General features: G+C 38.5%; 1 protein-coding gene across 4 annotated transcripts in view; it reads right to left on the reverse strand.

Annotated features, from left to right (window-relative positions):
• grid2 (glutamate receptor, ionotropic, delta 2) overlaps positions 1–23,016 on the reverse strand; it is a 547,500-nt gene that overhangs the window by 43,034 nt on the left and 481,450 nt on the right. For all 4 annotated transcript variants that reach the window (XM_053504059.1, XM_053504056.1, XM_053504058.1 and 1 more), the window contains exon 14: positions 16,210–16,376. In XM_053504059.1, coding sequence (XP_053360034.1) covers positions 16,210–16,376 — 167 coding nt within the window. The remainder of the gene's footprint in view (positions 1–16,209; positions 16,377–23,016) is intronic.

The raw sequence follows: 23,016 nt of genomic DNA on the forward strand, positions 1-23,016 counted from the left end.
ACACTGAAGTCATACAAACATCCCTCCCCTCTGTGAATGGCATACCACCTGTTGCGAAGAGATTTTTATCTTTTTCCTGTTGACCAGCTTGGTTGGTCTTTTACTCTTCCTCTTTTCATTGTGTGTGTATGTGCTTGCTCTGCCTCATGCCTGCAGTTACTGCTGCATGCTTGAGAAGACACAGAGGATGAGTTGTATGCAACCAAGTCTCATACAGGGGATGATGGGGCAGGGGATGTTTTTATTTGCTGACCAATTACATTGAACTGAGAAGGCCAACCACTTTAATGTGTTTCATAACAGTTATTAATTTAATGAATCATTATGACATAATATTTGGGGAGGTTGAAATATCTGTGTTTTGGTTTTTTAGAACCCTCTCCTCATTCCCCTGGTAGTTACTTCTATGCAATTTGTGACAGGCTTGTGTGCATGATGCTTTGGATTTTCTTATTTTGTTTATGCAATCCACCTACACTTCCTGTTATACTATTTCTAGGGGTAGCCCATGCAGATTGCCAGCTGTAGTCTGCTCAACTTTTTGACAGAAAACTTAAGGTAATATCAGGCAATCTTCAGTTAATCTCAGCTGACGTTATTTTTTTTTTTACATTGTTTAAATGTGCCATGGCCCTTACAGTTGAACCCTCTCTCACAAATTGGTAAAACAGTGCAGATCTACCTTTAATTGTTAAGTTAATCACTAACTTTTGCTTTGAGTTAAACATGTCAGTGTTCTCATTATCCAATAGTCTGTGTTTCTCAGTTTGAAAGCAGACTCTAAGTTTTTTCAGCACATCATTTGGATGAATTTCTCCACTAAAACTCTTTCCTCTTTTCTTTATGGGCATAGGGCACGCATTTGTGTCTGTCATCTTAAGCTCTATGTGTCATGCAGTCTCCGCACTTGGCTATCCTCCCTCCTGGGCCCTCGTGCTCCGATTAGACTATGGACTGCCCTAGCTGTTGCCATGGCAACCAGCTGCAGCAGAAATGATCACATGTTATTAGATGACTCTGACTGCAGGGGACAAACTGTTTGATATGATTGAGAAACAGAGGGAGAGCGAAACAGAAAAAAAAAGAAATAGGAGAAAAACACAGAAGGCAGATATTTTTCGCAGCTGACAAAACAAATTAGAGCACTGCAGAGGTGCCAGAGCTGTCCCTGCTAATACAAAAAGACAGCTGTATCTTGGTGTAATGCTCCCCTCCGAATACACGCGCACGCACACACACACCCACACACATGCCAGATAACCAAAAAGACTCCCATGTATAAGGAGCATGTAGTGTTAACACAGTGTATTTGCCAAACAACAGCACTGCTAGCTGCATGGTGATAGGAAAGGAACAATGTTAGCTCTGTGGAACAGCATGACAATGGCCTTGAAATGTCATGTGTTCACATGCACAATTTGTTCAGAGGCTTTCACACTGAGTAGTTAAACCCTGCTCGTGTGAGTGTCTGCCAAAGGCTTACGAGCAGCTCCACATCTGTCCTGTTAATGAAACTGCCAGTGTTCAGTGCCAAACATCAGTGATTAGCAACTTGAAGTAGCTCTAATGACTATACTTTAGCATTTTGGTCAATATTATAAACTATACATTTGGAAAACAGAAATTGCTGCATGGGTCCATGGTCATGAAGTCAAAAAGGGATTTCTTAAAAAAGTTTAAAAAATCTATAAATTGAGTTCTCGCAGTGTACCACAAAGAATGAACAGATCTAATAAAATGCCGTATTAGGAATGAGCATCAAGAAACTGTAACTGAATTAATCATCAATATATTTAAACGTTTAAATTAATAGATGGCAAAAAACATTTCTCTGGTGCATAATTATCAGTAACAATATAGTATATATTATAATATAATATAAACCTGTATTATCATCTGGTAAAACAGTGTAGAAGTATAACTAATGACTATATATGTGAAAGCAAAATACGGCACTATTTTTGCCAATAGTGCTCTTTATTTTTTGGTGTAAATGGGAGTCGTAATCTTGCTAAAAGTGGTGCCAGAGGCTGTGTAGATGAAGCTGTGCAGCCAGAGAGTACAGATGGCAGATAGTCTGCCTCTGACCTGCACATATTAGTGATGGGCACTTGTTAGGAGTATCCATCTTGTGAAACACCTGAAGTAGATCGAAAGCATGCTATGATAAATTATTAATACATGAATGCAAAATAGCTGCTATATATTTTTGAACATATTTCTGTTAACCTTTTTTTTATATCTGATTTTTCTCATCATATTGTTTTAAACTTTAAAGAGGCCCTTTTATGCAAAAATCATTAAGATGAGTCTGTACAAACAAAAAATGGAGAAATGTTTTAAATACATATTTTCCCCCTAATGTGAGCTCATATATATATATATAAAAAACATCCTACCATCATACTAGGTGGTATGCCATTATAACAGGGTTATTTCTGATGGAGCATTGCCAGAAACACTTTGTGGGCCCTCTGTAACCCATGGGAATCGAAATTGTAAAATATGGAACCTTTAAAAAATTATTACCTGAGCTACCATTGACTAGATAGTTAACATTTTTTAACCTGTAATGCCAGCCATTTCTTAACTTAAGAAGGCTGTGGCCAGTTTAAAATTTGAAAATCTTCAGTATTCTTTTCTACTGGAATAACATATTTGGCCAACACACAAGACTTATATTTTTTAAAACACTCATAAGCCTGTTTTAAAAAATGTACAACGCCATCTTTGAATTTTAGAATAAACTACAATTTTTATGTGTTACTGTAAAATGGGCACAATGAAGGTGTGAGGTGACGTTCATTAAGTAGATTTCAACTGTACAGCGTTATCTGTTGAATTCTGAGATGAACTAATGATAGTTTCAAGGTTAATTTTTATGATGTATTTAAAATTTCAAAGTAATATTTCTTCTCTTTCAATTGGCCAATTGCGATGAAACAAAGCCTATATGTCACCTCAAGCTCGGCCAAATACACCACTACGGTAAACCAAATAAAAAATCCAAAAACAAAACAACAAAACCCAAAACAAAGTAACAAATTAGTTTTGGGTTTTGTTATTTTGTTTTTGGATTTTTTATTTGGTTTACCGTAGTGGTGTATTTGGCCGAGCTTGAGGTGACATATAGGCTTTGTTTCATCGCGTCAGATATAAACCGGAAAAGGTAGGTATAGTTTGCGAATTAAATTCTTACCGCTAATTGGACGAGACATCTGTCACTCAAGATATACAGGAAGTACTGTAGTAGCTGTAGATTCGTTTGTGTATGAATGTGCAAACATGTACTGTCCTTATTGTGGTTTCAAAAAATGGCGTTCTTACAGTGGCCCTGAAGCCAATTTTGTTTATTTTTTTTGCACTTCACGGCCACCGTGATTTAAAGTGAAGCAGAACACACAAGAAACAAAGATAGAGAAACAAGTTCCTACTTTCTGTATATCTTGAGTGACAGATGTCTCGTCTTATCAGCGGTAAGAATTTCATTCGCAAACTATACCTACCTTTTCCGGTTCGTATCTGACTGGCCGAGAAGTGCAATACAAATGAACAAAACAGAAAACTAAATAAATTTAAAACCAAATTATCAAATCCAAAAACAAAATAACAAAAACAAAATAACATATTTTGATATTTTGTTTCAAAATTTTTTAAGTTATTTTGCTCTCCATTTTGTTAATTTTGGTTTTGAATTTATTTTGTTTTTGGTTTTGATATTTTGTTTTTAATTTATTTTGTTTTCAGTTTTGTTAATTTGTTTTGCACTTCACGGCCACCGTACAACTTTGTAGTTTTATCAAACAGTAGATGATCTCTCGCGGCCGACCTGCAGTACCATGCTCCACCTAGGGGGTCATCGCCCACACTTTGGGAAACACTGCATAATGTTACTTGTACTTGGTTGTTCACAAGTAGTTAGTAAGTAAGCAGTGTAAAAAGCTAATGTAAGGTACCAAATGAATGTACTGTATACTACGAACAGTCAACAATTACACTCCTATTTTTAATCTATTTTTGAATAGATGCTCAATAGGATCTTCACAACAATTTTAGCTCTAACACTTGTACACCTGATACATAACCCAACTATGTTTAAGTGCTCTTTAATGCTTCAAACCTTTTGGGGGTATTTATTTAAAAAATGAGTGACTGTCGGCTTCTCCCCGCAAGGGGTCGCCACAGCGGAATATCCGCACAACAACTTGGCACAGGTTTTACGCCGGATGCCCTTCCTGATGAAACCCTCCTATTTTTATCCGGGCTTGGGACGGGCACTGTTTAACGTTGAAAAAAAGATTGAAGCAAATCTTGCTTGTATCTTCATGAAAATAAATATATTTAAGCTACACTCAACTTCAATATTACTATTCTCCTTTGCAGGCTTAAAAACCTCAATCAATACTGGTCCACCATCTAAATTTAACAATAAAAATATACTGATAAAAATGTCACATTCAGGGTTAGACTAGAAATCACAACCATAAGTGTGTAAATATCAATAAAGAAAAACAACAACAAAAGTTTATACCATTTTATATGTAAAACTCAACTATTTTTCAGTATATCTTAAATAATTAGTTTTCAGTATTTTGAAGATAATGCACATAAATGCCATGTCTTTGCTAAAAATAAATTTAACATTACACTTTCTTGAGTGTGAATATGCACTCCAGTGAATTTTTGCTGTGTGTAATTTACTGCATGCGAGAGAGAGGGATAGAGAGAGAGAGATGCTGCCAGGTTTTACATTTTGACAATGTGATCTATTAATGTCCATATTTTCTTTGTGTACAGTGTGACTCACCTGCACTTACAAATTACAGTCACTGAGCATTTTAGAAGGAACACCTATGCACTTACTTATACATGCAATTATCAATATTTACCATACTAAATTATGCAATATCAGCCAATCAATATCAGTAGATAAAATCATTCAGATATAGGCCAGCAGCTTTGAGTAATGTAAAATCAACCCTCAGATTGGAGAAAAAAATGTGAGCTCTGTGATTTTGGCTGTAGCAGGGTTGATGGTGCCAGATAGGCTGGTCTGAGCTTTTTCATAACTGCTGATATCCTGGGATTTTCACACACAACAATCTCTAGGGTTTACACAGAATGATGCAAGTAAAAAAAAAAACATCCAGTCATTTCTGTAGACAGAGATGCCTTGTTGATGAGAAAGGTCAATGGAGAATGGCCAGACTGGTTTGAGCTGACAGAAAGTCTACAGTCAGTCAGATAACAACAGCAAAAACAGAGTCCAGGTCCACTTCTGTCATCCAAGAAAAGAAAGCTGGCCTGCAGTGGGCACAGACTTACCAACAATGGACAATAAAAGACTTAAAAAGTGTAACCTGATCTAATAAATCTTGATTTCTGCTGAGCATGCAGATGTCATGGTTAGAATTTGGTGGCAGCACCATAAATACATGGGCCCAACTTGCCTTGTGTCCAGGCAGGTGGAGTCGGTCCCAAAGTTTGAGAAATTTTTCCTTGTCACACTTTGAGGATGATTATTCTCAGTCAATTCGACTTGATAACCACAGCGTGCTTAAGTATCGTTGTTGACCATGGCCACAAATTAACTTGTCTCCTAAAGGTTACTTTAAGCACGATAATGCACCATATTTCAAAAAAAAAAAAAAGTAATCTTAGACTGTTTTCATAACCAGGACAAATGTTCTTCAGTGGCATTCCCAGTCAAGGAATCCAGACAAAACTTTTTTTTGAAAAGATAGAATCCATACAATAAAGAACTGGGTAAACGGAGGCCCTACCAAGTATTAGCATACAGTAGCGTTTCTAATAAAATGCTCTTAGAATGTGTGTGTGTGTATGTACATACATATATAGTTTTTTTTTTCAAAATTCAGTGTAGTTTCAATTATGGACAGCAAAATATACAGTATAATAACACAATATACTATTTTATAGAATTAGCTCTGTCCTTTTATGATTAAATTAGATAATGGTACACTGATTAACATTAACAACTTATTTTAAGGGCTAATATTCGACTGTCAATAACATCATTTGAATTTTTTTTTTTCTGGCACACATTAATAAAATGTTAAATAAAAAGGAATTAAAAATGAATCTTGGCTAACTGCATGGTTTTAGCACAAAATTATGTCGAAAGGCTATTTGGCAGAAAAAATGTCAAAACACTTGATTTCTTTCCTATCTAACTTGGATACAAGTTTAGACAAATCTTAGACAGACTTGGCCAAAAGACAATTTTTGTATGATAGCCAAGTTTTCTTTGGTTTTTCATTACACTCCCCCCTTATCCCATTAGCACCAAGTAAGTAAAAATAGCAAACAAAAGCATTGCATTATCAGACACTGTGATTTGTACATAATTTGCAAAATATGAGGCCAATTTATTAATATATTACTGCAGAGGAAGATGAGAAAAGACACACAAAGCCCTACAGAGACGGCCCTTCTGATTATTTGCCAGACCACCTAGTCATCTTTCGGCTTATGACCTTCTATGTAGAAGTTCACATTTAAAGATATCAAACCTTTCATCACAGTTTCCAAAACTATCATAATATTGCATTAAGCCCTTATTACATTGCTGAAAATATCCCTCAGTTGGGGCAACAGTTTCCAGCTTTCATTGGAGAAAAGTTATGGGACTGGCTTGTCAAAAGAAGGTCACACATGAGGCTCGATCCAATTTGTTAAAAATGAGATATTTTCAAAGACAGGGGTCCTTATGCTACCCTCCAAATGATAGCATAAACAGTGTCTAAAGTCTTGCACACCTGGCAGCCTCATTCTAAATGAAATATGATTGCAATCTTGTGTGTTCTAAATATGGCAAGGTAATGTATGGCTGATTTTTGAGCTGTCATAGCTGCTACTGGAAAACAGCATGACTGCTACGCTACGTGAATTTCTTCACAAGCTAACAGATCACTGACCTTTCTGAAGCAACTTTGCTAAAGTGGGCAACTTAGCCCAACATGCTCCACTGCGCAGTAGAGTTCAGGTTGCAGAGAGTTCAGTGATATAAAAAGCCACACAGAAGCTTTAACCTAAAGAAAGGGTACAGCTTCAGTAGTGTCTCCTATAAACCTTAAAAAGCTACCGACTCTTTGTAGGTGTGCATTCTGAGCTTACCGTAAAGTAAGTTTTAAGCAGACAATCTCATAACATCTATTGCCATTTACTTCCTCACCAAAGCCACAGGAACTCCAGAGGATAGACAATGCAGTTTATTAAAATTAGAGCTGACAGCTTTCCATGAGGCCACGAATACACTAATAGTAATGTCAAGAAATTAAACATGACTGTCAATTAACAGCATATTTATTTTTATTATCTTCATTATTGACTACAAAGGATACCACATGCCAACAGAATAAAAAAAAGAAGATAAGCCTGCCTATTGTGAGAAACCTAAGATCTGAACCTCTCTTTTTAAATTGTGCATGAAGTTAAAGCTCTTAATGGAAACCAGCATTTCTTCAAGCATCAACAAATTGAACTTAATAAGTCTTAGATGTTTTTGAGCTAATTGGAGAGAATTGGACTTGTACCATTATTAAACAAGAATAAAAGAAAAATATCAGAGCAGTAAAAATAAACGAGAATCTAAACAGTCTTGATTATAGTCCAGAAAGTCCAAATAACCCCACTAGAGACGACCATGATAGCAAAAATTTAAAAAGGACCAAAAAAAAAAAAAACATAATAAAATGCCTGGCTCTATAGACATAAATGCAAATTAGAAGACAGCATATAGTTCTAGAAATTAAAAGGCCTTTAAAAAAGGAACACAAACCATTAAAATTGGGTATTAACACCCATTGTGCAAGTTTAGATTATTTCACTGCAGGGTTTGAAGCCTAAATCTGGTTAAATTGAAGCCGCCACCTTGACTTTGAGTTTGTGCTGAAGGTCAAATAGAGACAAATCACACATATTAGAGACGGCATATGGAAAGTGGATTTGCCTTTTGCCTATTCATATTGACTGTGGACACTCCGTCATGCTGGGAGTGCATAGGCAGAGAGATATTACCCTAGAGATAGTTTCTGGATTTTTTTTAAATTCTGCTTTAAATTAAATTGAGGTACAGTATGATACACTACAATAGGTCTTGGTCATTCTTAGTTTTCCTGGGCTGCACACTGGCTATGAAACGCACTTGTCATCCAGACGTGAGTACAACGTATTGTATGTAAATGGAGCCTACAGCTCTCGTTCCATGCAAAAATGCAGTTCAGCTAAGACTTATATAAATTCTCTGCAGTCCTACTGAGTTAAATCAAGTCAAAATCATTCTAATTCATGCTTTATGCAGTAAACATTTAACTTATTTTTTTTCCTCAGAACTAGCCGTACAGCTAGCTAATTCATTTGGCTACATTCAAGAAAAGAAAAATGCAAATCTTTGCTAAAAATACCGTAACATTAAAAGATACCACATCTATTTAGCTGAGTGGGACTGCAGAGGCTTCATATGAGGCATCAGAATCTGGAATGCATTTTGGTCTGATTGCTCACATTATACTTGTGTTCTGGTTAACACATTTCATGGTTGGTGTGCAGAGCAGGCGCATTGTATGCTAACTTAAAGATGCAAATATACACTCACCTAAAGGATTATTAGGAACACCTGTTTCTCATTATTGCAATTATTTAATCAACCAATCACATGGCAGTTGCTTCAATGCATTTAGGGGTGTGGTCCTGGTTAAGACAATTTCCTGAACTCCAAACTGAATGTCTGAATGGGAAAGAAAGGTGATTTAAGAAATTTTGAGCGTGGCATGGTTGTTAGTGCCAGACAGGCCAGTCTGAGTATTTCACAATCTGCTCAGTTACTGGGATTTTCACGCACAACCATTTCTAGGGTTTACAAAGAATGGTGTGAAAAGGGAAAAACATCCAGTATGCGGCAGTCCTGTGGGCGAAAATGCCTTGTTGATGCTAGAGGTCAGAGGAGAATAGGCCGACTGATTCAAGCTGATGGAAGAGCAACTTTGACTGTAAATAACCACTCGGTACAACCGAGGTATGTAGCAAAGCATTTGTGAAACCACAACACGCACAACCTTGAGGTGGATGGGCTACAACAGCATAAGACCCCACCGGGTACCACTCATCTCCACTACAAATAGGAAAAAGAGGCTACAATTTGCACAAACTCACCAAAAATTTTGCCTGGTCTGATGAGTCTCGATTTCTGTTGAGACATTCAAATGGTTGAGTCAGAATTTGACATAAACAGAAGGAGAACATGGATCCATCATGCCTTGGTACCACTGTGCAGGCTGGTGGTGGTGGTGTTATGGTGTGGGGAATGTTTTCTTGGCACATTTTAGGCCCCTTAGTGCCAATTGGGCATCGATTAAATGCCACGGGCTACCTAAGCATTGATCCTGACCATGTCCATCCCTTTATGACCACCATGTACCCATCCTCTGATGGCTACTTCCAGCAGGATAATGCACCATGTCACAAAGCTCGAATCATTTTAAATTGGTTTCTTGAACATGACAATGAGTTCACTGTACTAAAATGGCCCCCACAGAGTACCAATGTCACCGCACTGCAGTTGTGTTGCGTGTGCTCACAAGGCCGAGAGGTCTCAGAACTACGTCTGGGAAGCTGACTCGAGGACTCGTGAGCCCGGAGTGGCATGAACATCCAGACTATAAAATCTAACAAATGTGTGCGGAGAGAAAACCCTCTGCATCACACACTTGCTGCAGGGGAATACCTCTTGCTAGTGCAATAGATGAAGCGATCCTCTTGGTTGAATAAGCCCTGATTTCTAGAGGTGAAGTGAGCCCACGCGCCTCATAGGAGAGGGCAATAGCATCTCTCACCCCCCGGTTGCGGCCCCAAAACATGTAAAAGCTGCTCTGACTTATGCCACTGGCTGCTGCGGTGGACATAAATCTGAAGAGCACGTACTGGACAGTAAGTGAAGTCTCTCCTGCTCCAAAGCTGTAAGGCAGAGGACAGAAGGCTTCAAAAAATAATAGGGTGCATGTTGTTAATGGAACTTTCGGAAGATAGTTCAATGAGGATGCAAAATGGCCCTGACTAGCCCAGAGGCAAGTCTAGGCAGGATGGGGAGACTGACAGATTTTCAATTTTCTTAGAGAGGTAAAGGCCATTAGAAAAACCATCTTAGGGTTCAGAAACCTGAGGTGCTGACTCTAGTGGTTAAAAAAAAGGGGGTGTAACACAGTAACCCCATCCATCAGGACGTGACAGGCTGAAATAGCAGTTACGTACGTCCTGAGAGTACTAAGGCACAAGCCCAAGGAGAACTTTTCCTGTAGAAATTCCAGCACTGAAACAATTCGGCAGTGGACTGGATCTACCCGCTTCGTCATGCACCAACTTTCAAATACATTCCATTAAGGGCATAAGCTCTTCTAGGGGGGGAAGCCCTAGCACTAGAATAGTCTTAATTACGCTGGCTGGCAGACCAGCTTGACTTAGTTGGTCCTATTCAGGGACTGAATGTGAAGGTTCCAAAGCTCGGGCCTGGGTGATATATCGTCCCCTGCGCCTAAGACAAAAGATCCCACCTCATTGGAATCATCCATGGTGAGCCGTTGAAGAGAGATACTAGATCCAAGAACCACACTTTGGTCGGCCAACAGGGTGCTATCAAATAAGAGACGCAAACGCTGTTAATGGACCCTTGCCAAGACTCCCGGGAGCAGAGCTATCAGGAAACACGCATAAAGGGGTAACCTGGGCCACGTACGGGCCAAGGCGTCCAGACCCAGGGGAGCTGGAAGAGTCAGAGAGTAGTGAAAGGGGACATTTGCTGATCTTGCGAGGCAAAGAGGTCCACCTCTGCTGCATGAAATTTCTCTCAAATTGACTGACTACTTCAGGGTGGGGTTTCCATTCCCCGTGTGTCAGAGATTGACTGGACAGTACAACTGCTCCCACATTCATATGCCCTGAAGGACAGGAACCTTGTGCGCTAGCTATTAGCGGCGCGAGCACAGTCCGCCCTGGTGATCAATGTATGAGACTTCCATAGTGTTGTCCACCCGCACTAGGACATGTGCTTAAGGGCCAGAAATAGAGCCATCACTTCGAGGCAATTGATGTGCCGCGCGGGAAGATGGCCTCTCCAGCTCCCTTGGGCTGGACGGTCATCTAAGACCGCACCCCAGCCCGTGAGGAAAGCATCTGTCGTGCCCAACCTTTATTGGGGATTAGCCCTAGAGTGAAATCCCCTGGTTCTTAGCCACAACTGAGAGGCTCTCATGTGCAGAAGGCCCAAAGGTGTCACCATGGATACATCTGCCATGAGAGCTAAGATCTCTGAAAGTGATGGTGACTTTCTGGTCTAGCTTGATTTCCTTTAGGGTGTTGAGAAAGGATTCGACACGAGCGGGAGACTGCTGTGCCCGCTTACGATTGAATCCCATGTGACACCCAATATGTTGTCCTTTAAACAGGAAAGAGCACGCTTTTCGTGGCGTTGGGTCTCAATCCTAAGAAACAAAGATGAGCTAGGATGACATGCTGATGTCGAAGTGCTAGCTACTGAGACAGCCAGTCGTCTATGTAATTCAATATGGATGCTCTGGAGTCATAAGAGCCAGAACTACATCTACGCATTTTGCATATGTGCGGGTAAGAGAGCTAGACCAAATGGAAGAACCCAATACTGGTAAGCTTCTATATGAAAGTAAGCGTCCTTCAATCGATTGTCAAAAATCAATCGCTTGGTAGGATTTGAGAGCAATCACTTTGACAGTCAACATTTTGAAGCTGTATTATTTATTTTAGATAGAGGGACATCCCGCGAAATCTAAAAATTGGACGCAGCCCCCCGTTCCTCTTGGAACCAAGAACTACTGACTGTAGTAGCCTGACTGACTGTCTGGTAGGGGAACATGTTCCATGGCCCCATTCCACAACAACTTCTGTCAGCAGATGCGCACTTTCCGGTATCACGGAAATGTGGACCACGCCAGTGAAACGCGGAGGTCGATGTGCAAACTGAATCCTGTAGCCTTTGACTACCCCCGCAGTCCTGAGCGCGTAGGCTTTCAGCCAGCCTGACCTGCTGGTTGAAAAGCTTTCCCTACAAGGAAAGAAGTTCTACACGGCTTGGAGGGAAGTGTTGGTTTCTTTAATGAAGATGATGCTGCAGAGAGAGATAGCCCGAAAGCATCTCTCGTATCTGGGGCATCATGGTGTAGCCTCGTGTTTTTGCATCCACGATATTCGAATAAAACGAAAATAAAAGTCGATGGAACAAAAATACGGGAAGAAAAAGGATTTCTCCAAGAACGAGATATTTCGTTGTGAAGATCATCAAAGAATGGGAGAGAGCGACGTTGTGGCTCCATCTCCTGGCCCCCTGACAGGAATCTGTCGTGTAATTTTGAGTGTTTTGGGTGAGCTTGCTCCTGTGGCCAATCAATATGCAGTCGTTCGACTGCGCGCGCTTCTTATAACTTCAAGCAGCTACTCATATTCTCTCTCCTCTTTAGAGGAGCGTTCTGAGGGAGCTACTTTCATTTCCACAGAAGCAGGAGAGGGAGTCTCTTCAACGCACCCACGAGAAGCACTGGAGTGCGCTCGTGAAGAGGAAGGAGAAAGTTCGGGATCGGGGGAGAGGGCGAGGGAAAAGAGGGACTCCGTCTCTCGTGCCTTGGCCAAGTCAGCCTGTGATCCCTATGAGTGCAGCGCGGCTCGTGGCTCCCTAAAGAACGCGAGGCACGCGTGTAGCAGCTTCATGGGAAGAAGATAACAGTGCTCACACTCTCCATTAAGTCCTTCGAGAGCGTGCTTCTCACCCAAACAATTAAAGCAGAAAGTGTGCATATCGCCCTCGGAAAGGAAATTATCGCACAGAGGGGGACATCTAGCTCTAAACTCCGCCATTATTGTCTGGTGAGTTTTATAAGCTTTAAAATTTGCTGTTAGATTTTTAGTATGCTTGTTGACACACACACGCACAAAGCGCTGAAGACAAAAGATCTGAGGAATGTTTTCGGTTCACCTGTATTTATAACCTGCAGGTGCGTCTAATCAGATGACGTCACCCTACCGAGGTTATATACTATAGGTCAAAAATTTGGCGTGTTTGATACACACATGCTTCACAACCGCCAACATAAAAAAGATGTTCCCATAGCATTTTCACGCAGCATCGAGTGTAGCCTTTGAAAGGGAACTATCCTATCAATATGGGCAAACATTTCTAAAGAATGCTTTCAGTACCTTGTTAAATCAATGCCACGTAGAATTAAGGCACTTCTGAAGGCGAAAGGGGGTCAAACACCGTATTAGTATGGTATGGAATATTATGGGAATCATCATTATTAGAAAATTTGTTTTTCATGATTTTTATGTAGCACTGACAACTGAATAACATTAGCCATCTGAACAGAGATTTTACTCTTCTTGGTATTTTGGTGGAGTTTGTTTAAAGAGCAGTGACTGGTTAACCGTACCATACTATTGTTAATGTTAGTTGAGGACATACAGTCAATGGTACATTATTTTAAATTGTAGCTAGTGTCAGATGCCTTGATATTAGCACAATAATCTAACATCCTAAACTTGTTTTTACTCTCACTCTCACTCACTCATCATCTATACTGGTTCATCCTGTATTCAGGGTTGTGGGAACCTGGAGCCTATTCCAGGAGGCTTAGGGCACGAGGCAGGGTACACCCTGGACAGGGTGCCAATCCATCGCAGAGCAAACAGACACCCACCCATTCACACACTACGGGCAATTTGGGAATGCCAATTAGCCTAACCTGCATATTTTTTGGGAGGAAATCGGAGTACCCAGAGAAAACCCACCAAGCACGGGGAGAACATGCAAACTCCATGCACACAGAGAAGGGAATCGAGTCTGGCCAGGAATCGAAATTACTTCAGATACAGAGAACAGTTTACAGCAACTTATTTTTCTTTAGCTATTATATATATATATATATATATGATAATTTTCATGTTCTTATGAACACCTAGCGATTTAAAGTGCTTTTCAAGAAGCATCTAGCCATGTGCAGCAAACAGTGTTAGAGGGGGTCATTTTTATACACTTAACACGGTAAACTGACCTTTAGCTATGCCGCCCCCTGCTGTAATTATCGTCTTTTTGAACACAGAATTGACCCAAATGTTGTCACTTTTAAACCCGAGTTAAGAAGATTTCTTGTTTTCCACTGCTTTTAATTAAACTCTATTTTAATAATTATGTATCTTTATTAAATTGGTTGTATTTTTACTTTACTTTAATTATTTTAATCATTTGTGTTAATTGCCTTTAATTAGTTTCATTTCTCTCAAAAACTTTATAAATGCACAATGCAAAACACTTTGAAGTTGCATTTGTGTGGGAAATGTGTGATATAAATAAATTTGCTTGCTTGCTAGGTAAGTTACTGAATACTGATGTTGGTGGTAATAATTACCAACTTTTCTCTGACAAATCCTGCCTTCTGTGTTATGATTCATTACAGGAATCCTGTCTCTTTTATGAGTGGATGATAGTCCGAAGCAAAGATTGTGGGAGAGATTGCTTCCTGATCAGGAATGTAAGGAAAATATGTGCACCTGGAAACTTGAACATGTAGAAAGAATTGGGTGATTTCACTTCATTTTTTCCACACATTTGTAAAAAGAATATATTTTTTCCAGGAAGAGAGAAATAATCAGATAAATTAATTACATGGCTAATATTTTCCTATCTAATCAATCAATCTAATTGGGCTGGATCAGGCCAAGCTATTCCATTATGGTGTTATATAACAGTGCAGCCATATACTGTAATTAGGAAATATTACATGAGAAGGAGTGCTGTTGTAGTGAATATGCCAAAGATATCGTAGCTGTGCTGATATTCATTATTCAAAATTCATCGTGACCTCCAGTGTGATATAGCTTATATACAACAGTAATACAAATGCCATGAAATATCAAGAGATTATTATTTATTTGTTTATTTAAGAAGTTATTTTGCACTGCCAAAAAATTTTCTTTCTGTGATTGGCGACAGTTACTGTAATTAACAGGGGTGAAAGTAGTAGCCAAATTGTAAGGAGAATAAACCGTGTTGTACAGTCCTGAGAAACTTTTTATATTACTATTAATACCTATTTCAACTTATTCTGCTTTAAAATATCAGCTAAATTCCAGGGTTCTGTGGTTGACTCACAATGCACAAATAGCATTAGATGGAAAGGTTGTACAATCCCTTGTTCGAAAGACCAAGTACTTTCCTTGATTAGAGGTTAGAGAGGGATTTGGGATTCGGCCTTGTGTTGGAAGCTCGTTAGCTTTGTAACTTGCATTAGTTGTGGACAAAACATAAATTCAGAGCCAATTTGGAAAGGCTTCAAAGCAATTAGTGATAAGACAAAGTGTTTAAGATGACATGGTCTTATCAGATGTGCTTTTGTGACTGGTTTTGGATGTGGGTTTTGGCATGCATGTACTTTCCAGTACTGCAGAGAGTACTGATTTACTTTCACACATACTGTACAGTACTGGCGAATGACAGCTAGGGTAATTAATGATGTTAGAACACCTGTGATGCACATAATTAAATGTCACAGTCGTTTTATGCTCTATATAACCACTTGTGGAATGCCCCTTGTCCAAGCAGTCTACTTGTCGGAACTAACTGTTGTATAATGAAAATTAAGACAAACAAATCTTGCTCTGTAGTCCAAATAAGTACTTAAGTTAAATTGTTAAAATTACTTATTAGACAATTCAAGGCTTAGACTGTTTGCCAAATGTTCTGCTTTTTTTTAATACTATCTCATTAGTGATGAACTTCAAGCAGGGCCATTTGTCTGGTTTTCTATTCACTAACAAAGAGTGGTAGATTAAAACTGATGCAGAACAGACTTGAAGTTAATCAAGTTTGGAGTTTAATGTTTAGTTTGTACTTACATTTGGGGACATCCAATCTACTACTAATTTATAGGTTAGTATCCACATAAAATAGGGCGAACTGACAACCACTAAGATCCACATTTCCTAAACCATTAGAAGTATTCATATATATTTATAATATTCCTTACTAAAATTTGCTCACTCCTGAGAAGGACCCAGGTATTTTGTGACTGCATATACTGTATGCTGCTGGAAATCAGTATTTGCTCCATGATTTAAATATTTTAGGTGACAGATTCTATATGAAGCAGTGTGGATGCTTGTGTCGTATGGTACCTCTGAGAAAAGATGTCTCTGTAAGGGCTGCCGTGCTGCATGGCAATGCCGTAGCCTCTGTCTGGTGCATTATTGCTCACAGTGTAGAAGGAGCAATCCTCATCGTTAATAGCCACATACTCCAGCACAGCTGCATCCCACACAAATGCAAAGCGGCCGTACTTTACCTAAGAGAGAGATAGGTGGGACAACAAAATTGAATGAGAAGCATTTAGAAAAATAATAATTATTTTCAAAGACAAGCCATCTGGTTAATATGCATGAAGATAGACAAATTATAAAACCAAATGGGAAGGTGAAAGACTCGTTTCCAATAATGAAAACAGGTGCTGACTGTATTGGTAAAAAAAAAGGGAGAAGGAAAATTGCACTACTGAAAAGGAAAACATCAACTTTACAATGTGAACACAATGTGCCTTTTTTCTCATTTAAGTCATTGCCAATGGCTTATAATTTAGTTATAAATACTGAGTCAAAACCAAAAAAATATATATTTTTAGTTAAGTAAAGTGGTATACTGTTTTCCTAAGATGGCATTAAATCCTCAGTTAAAACTTAGATTTGAATTTGTCTGAACAACACACTCTTTTTATTATTATTATTATTATTATTAGTGTTATTTTTGTTATATGATGCAGAGCTGCATAATAAGGGTTACAGAGTTAAAACCAAATAACACACACACAAAAAAAATAAAAATTCATGCAAGTTCAGTCTGGGTTCATCATTGTCTTTGCCTTCCATGCTTTCTCTACTGATTGCATCCCGGCAGACATAATGACAAGTATTAGTTTGCAATATGTAAGGTACTGCCTTTAACCATTCATGTAAAAGAAGTCCTCTCTCCTCAAAGAGAACATTTCAAGGTTAGACTTTATGCAAAAATCAATGGCCCCTGACACTATGGCTTCTTTTACAGCAGAGCTGGATCTCAGGTGAAGACACTTTAAACGCTTCATGATCTGGGATTTTCAAATGATCTGATATTAATGTAAGATTAATGATTATTGCTTCACATAAGTAAAAATTTAAGCAGAAAAAGCCCTCATTTCATTTCCTAGGCATGTATCTGACATTTAAACATATTCTTGGACCACTCTTAAAAATGTGCACACGTCTGCAATCAAACTGCTTTGGGAACTCGGCGCGAGCTAGAGGATTTTTAAGTATAAACATGCATAAATTCGCCAATGAATAAATGTCCAAGCATAAATATCTCACTTATTGCCTGTTTGACTAGCGTAACCATGTAGCTACAGGTCATTATGTACTACTCTGTCAATTTGTTGATATGAAAACACGATTTAAAACCTTCTTCAAGCTGAGTCCCCAGCAGATTTATTTTCATTCAAACTTTCTCATGACAGAGGAAGCTGCAACACCTCTGCAACCACAGCAGTCACAACATCAGCAGTTTGGCAATTTAAATTAGGCCTACATTCACATTTGCCATCTTATCTCTTTTCGTCTTCACTGTAACTTCCATGTGTCATATTAGATTTTGCTATAATTACATAATCTCTGACACTAGATCTGCTGGGGGTCCACTGTGGGTACTCATTCACATATTCCATATGAAATTCACCCAATATTTTATGTCAGAAAATCATAAATCAGCATGCATTTGTGTATGTGACAATATAATAGTGCAATTTGGAAATAATACTATGTTGGTTGTGGTTGTCAGTAATCTAAATGTGGCAAATAAAGAAAGATAATACGAAACATAAAAAAACAATACAGAAAGATCAACTGACAATAGATCATTAGCCTTCTCATCTACCATGATGGCATATTATCACAAAAATGTATGACTTCTGGCGCAAGTTCAATTACAGGCAACCAAATTTACGCAGGCGTCACTGATTACTGATTTTAAGCCTAATTCCACGTATTTCAAAAACATAAAAATTGTAGGAATGCTTCCTTCACTGGTCTCTAAGTGACTGTATAAGAACACTAAATTGAAGACCAGAGGCCGAATGGAGTGCATCCAGGCATACAAGAGGCAGTTTCCATCGATTTCATTTCAATTGACCTCAGGAGGCCAGACTGGGAAATATGCAGGTAGCAGAAAAGCCACGGCTGCATTATAGTGTGTCTGGGCCACAGAAAGGACATGCAGTCCTTTATAACCAGCACATACCCAGACCATTACAAAGTGCTAGGGAAAAAAGGTCTGGCAAAAATAAAAATAAAAAAAAGGAAGATTTAGAATGTGGTTGCTGGTTCTTAATTCAGAGCACATTAAGAAAAGGATGCATTTACAGTGGTGCAGCTTGTAGTCATGGCTATCAGGGAGGTTTGATTTTAATTGTGCAAAGGTAATTTGAAGCAATTTTCCCATGAATAAATGATGTTGTGCAAATCCTAATCACATCAGTATTTCCAGGAGAACAACCCCACACACGTGTGACGATAGTGAAAGTCATCACTACTCTAAAGCCATTGTGCACATGCACAAACATTACCACACACAGCATTACAGCCAACATGTTCTTATTTTAATTTTTACTCATGGCTGTAATCAACCAAACAAAGTATATTAGCTGGTGTTCAGTGTGAGCCTGGTAGAATTAATCAGCTGATTAGCATCCTGAACACATAATTATGTGAAGTTAAAGTTTTTGAAAGTAGCAACCTCCTGAGTAGCAAAATGTTGGATCTATGCTGTGATCTTTGCACATAGCTGGTTTGCAAATATTTTAAGGAAAAATTTCAAATTCAAATTTCAGTGAGCCCTATTTAAAAAAAAATAATGCACATGTGGTAAGGGCGTAAAAAATGGTGCATACAGGCCTGTAGAAATGCACTTAAACATACTGTATACATATATACAAATTCAAATGGCAGCAGTCGTGACGGCAACCGACCCACCCAAATTATTGTCCTTTTAAAAGTCATTTCATTGAATTTTTTTACTTTGTGAATCTTACAAAGAAACACTACACTTAACATAGGCAAATGGGTATTAATCAAAGATGAAAAATAAAAGACAGGTTTTAATAAAAGATGGGTCAACCAGAAATCAAATGCAGAAAAAATATAACAAACCTTTGTAGAAAAAAAAAAACTGTGCTAAATTAATTTCAATAGTCTGAATTGGCTTCCCAGAAGAACTTCCCCCATTTAGGCACTGACTTAACTTTAAGTTGTTTCATCCTACTGAAGACCTATAGTTGTGGTCAAAAGTTTACATACAGTACACTTATCATTACCATCTCATCAAATAATGCAATAATGGGATAAGTACATTTTTTAACTGGTCTTTTTCTAAGGCAATACAATTGTTAAATATTTTTTCTTTCTTTAACTGAAGAAAACCACAAGCATTTGGTGTCCAGATTTTAATGTATTGTGGCGTGGGCGGGGCGGCGGCTGACGACCAGCATGCCTTGCGGGGATGTCGGTGTGTTCACCATGATGGGGAAGGGTGTTTGGGTTAGTGGCTTCGGCCCTGTTTGTGTGTGTGGGGGTGTGACGTGTGGAATGTGCTCCAGTTCTTGCCTAGGCGGAAATGGATGTAGGTTCCTGTGTGAATGTACTGCTCATGCTATCCATGCTGTGTGTCTAATAAAGTACTCCCAGCCATTGCATTGGGCAGTAATTAAGCTCACTCGTCTCTCCACCATCCTTTCCGGCGATAAAAACGCTACAGTATTTTAGGTTAACTGAAAACAACACAGTTGATTTAAAAGTATACATACAGCATGATATATACTTTTTGGAATATACTTTCTTAGCAAGTTTCTCTGCTTTTGGCAGACATAACCTAACAAAATTTTGGTTAAATATGTGACCACTGTTCTTGGTCAAGTGCTGGTTAAAGGCCATGTATTTTAGCATTTCTTTAAGTTAACATACTGTAGGTCTCAGGGGTCCACTAAAGTGTGTCTAATAATGCTCCAGCTGAAATACTCCTCATATAATGCAGTTGGCATACCTCAGTTACACTCTTCTCCTGAACATGCTGTTTCAGTGTCTATGAGCTACCGTTGAGCCACGCTTCACTAGAGAACAGCCGTGCTGAGCAACAAGCTGAAGAAAGGAGGTCTTTATATCTGAAGTCACATTAGGGGGAAAATCTCATTGGCTTGTTAAAAGCTTGGCCTACTGTATATAAAAAAGGATAAAAAGCAGCGTTTTTATTTACAATGGAGACCTATCTAAATGTCCAAAAAATGACTAGAAAGAGTAGTTTACACAAGCAGTCTTAAAATTTGCTGGTTTTCTGGCACAGACCAGACTTTTATGTGTGATTTAGGGCTGAGTCTAGACTTGCCAACCGTCCCACAAAATACAGAATCAACCCTATTTTAAAACTAAAAGACCTGTTCCCTACTGAACCGATATAAGAAATTATTATTCCATATTTTGCAAGATTAGTTCAGTGAAATCTCCCTCCCTTACTCATTGTCTATATTGCCTTATCCTCTATATACGTAGCAAGCCTAGAGCCTTTCCCAGAAGACCTGGCACACAATCGCAGGGCAGACACATACACAAGCTCACACAAGCTCACACACTCATTCATGCACTATAGGCAATTTGGGAACACCAAAGCCTAATCTGCGTGTCTTTGGACTGTGATGAAACTGGGGTACCTGGAGAAAACCCACCAAGCACAAGGAGAACATACAATCTTTTAATGCACACAGACAAATAAGGGAATCAAATCTGGACCTCGGGGGTGCAAGGCAACAGTGCTACCCCCCAAGCCACCGTTCTGCCTCATTGAAATTTATGGGAGATAAATTTACAGGTTAGACTACTAATATAGGCCGTCCTTCTGTCAGTGGACAGAAGGAAACCTCTCCTCTCCCTCAGCCTGTCTGTCATGTCGTCTTGCAAAACACAGAGCAATGAATGTGCTTCTCACGGGTCAAGACTAACAACCCAGGGCAGCATCACACTGAGCATGTGGGGAAAAAAAAGAAAAAGTTCAAAATAATAGTGCGATCGGTTTTGCATCGCTTGTATGTATGTTGCATTTTTCACGTCACAGTGTGGGTTAATTAACCTCGTTATTGCCCTGATTCTAGTTTGGGAGCAAGCCAGGGGACTAGAAAGATCTCTCACTCAGAAGTATGAAATATCTAACTTTATACAGCAATGCACTTAGTAAAATCACTCGCACTACAAAATGCCACTGAATAAATAATATAATGTACTGTACAGTTTCACAGGCATATTTCATTTGTCTCTTCTGTGTGAATTTGTCCAAAATAATATATAACCAGTCTACACACTCCCAGGGGGGAAATGGTTTAGTCTTGACTCCTAATTTGGAATGAGTAATGTCCTGTTGCTCATCGAATTCATATCCAGCGTTTAATACCATAACTTAAGTTACGGCAAGTTTTTCTTTCGGGACACTGAAGGGGAGTTTGCTTAGGGCACCAAGGTGGCACGTCACCAGAGCCAAAATTACAGCAAAATTACGAAAGTCAAAACACAGAACAGAATTGGTATAATCAGGAAAGTCAAGCTGCAATAACTGATAGATATTGTACACTGTGATTATTTTCCTACAAAACTTAATGTAAACCAACTAAGTAGCAAATAATATAAATAGCTATCTTAATAAAAATACATTATATATACAACTTTTACTAATTTCAAGTTCAAATAGCTTATATTTTTATACTAATAAACAAATAATACACGAGGTGTGGTGTCAATCCAGGACTTGCGGCGAAATTTCCTGGGCAAAAGGGTAATAAAAATAACAAGTGTAGGCCCACTTACCCTACCTACCCTATCCTTTTTTTCTGTTTCATATAGTTAGCAACCATAGTTGAGGTTGTACAAAAAAGTAAAGCCAACTTTATCCCCTCACAACTATCTTTACAGTATTTTTGATGGCCTGTTTAAATGGCTAATTTTGTCAAAGAAACATTTTTTTTCTTAAATGGCAGCCTTTCAGTCCATGGCAAAAACTGTCTTGGTTTTACTCCGTGTTGATATCAGATACTCATTCAGCCAGCCACCCCCAAAAAACCATTTCAAAGAATTCATTTAAAAGCCCATTATTGGTATTGGCCCAATATTATGTTTGTGATGAGTATATGTAAACTTCTGACCATAACTGTCAATAACACTGCTTATTTATTCATTTTCCCAAAGTTTTCTTTTTTGTTTTGTTAAAAATATTGTACATCCAATCCAAAAAATACTGAACAGCCAGTCCAAAAATAAATTAACTCTACTATTCTTTTATGTACAGGACTTAGAACTTTTATAAGCTAAATTACTAATGACTTCTTTTGGGTTGTAAAACAATCTGGATTATATATTAACCAACTTGCAAATTTTAATAAATAACATAGTAGAACTTTAAAAAATAATTACAGTGAGTAAAAGCTAAAAGTTCTAACTACTGTAAAATAAAAGGGATAACTTTATCTCACATATGCAAAATTTTCTCAGTTTAAGAGGTTTTGTACAAAGTAATTGCACTTCATTATTAACCATCTCTGATGATGGGTATAATTATAACCTATGTATGCCTTTGCTTTATTACCAGGACATTAGTGTTTACACCACCCTTCATCTGGTGTACTCCTTAAAGGTCATCAGCGAATATAAATTAGCTTCAGTGTCAACATATTAGCTAAACACATGAGCACATTATTTAATAAAGAGTGACATTTCTCCTTGAAGAACATTCAGCCACCCTGTGCTGCAGCCAGCATATATACTGTACTGTAGCTCTCATGCTGGGGCTTTTTTTTTTTTTTAAGTAAGTCTTAAGCCTTATAGCTTTGATGTTAACACCCCAGGTCAAAGTCCATCTCATTTAGTTCT

Source organism: Clarias gariepinus, chromosome 9 (genome assembly GCF_024256425.1).
Source record: "Clarias gariepinus isolate MV-2021 ecotype Netherlands chromosome 9, CGAR_prim_01v2, whole genome shotgun sequence".
Taxonomy (NCBI): Eukaryota; Metazoa; Chordata; class Actinopteri; order Siluriformes; family Clariidae; genus Clarias; species Clarias gariepinus.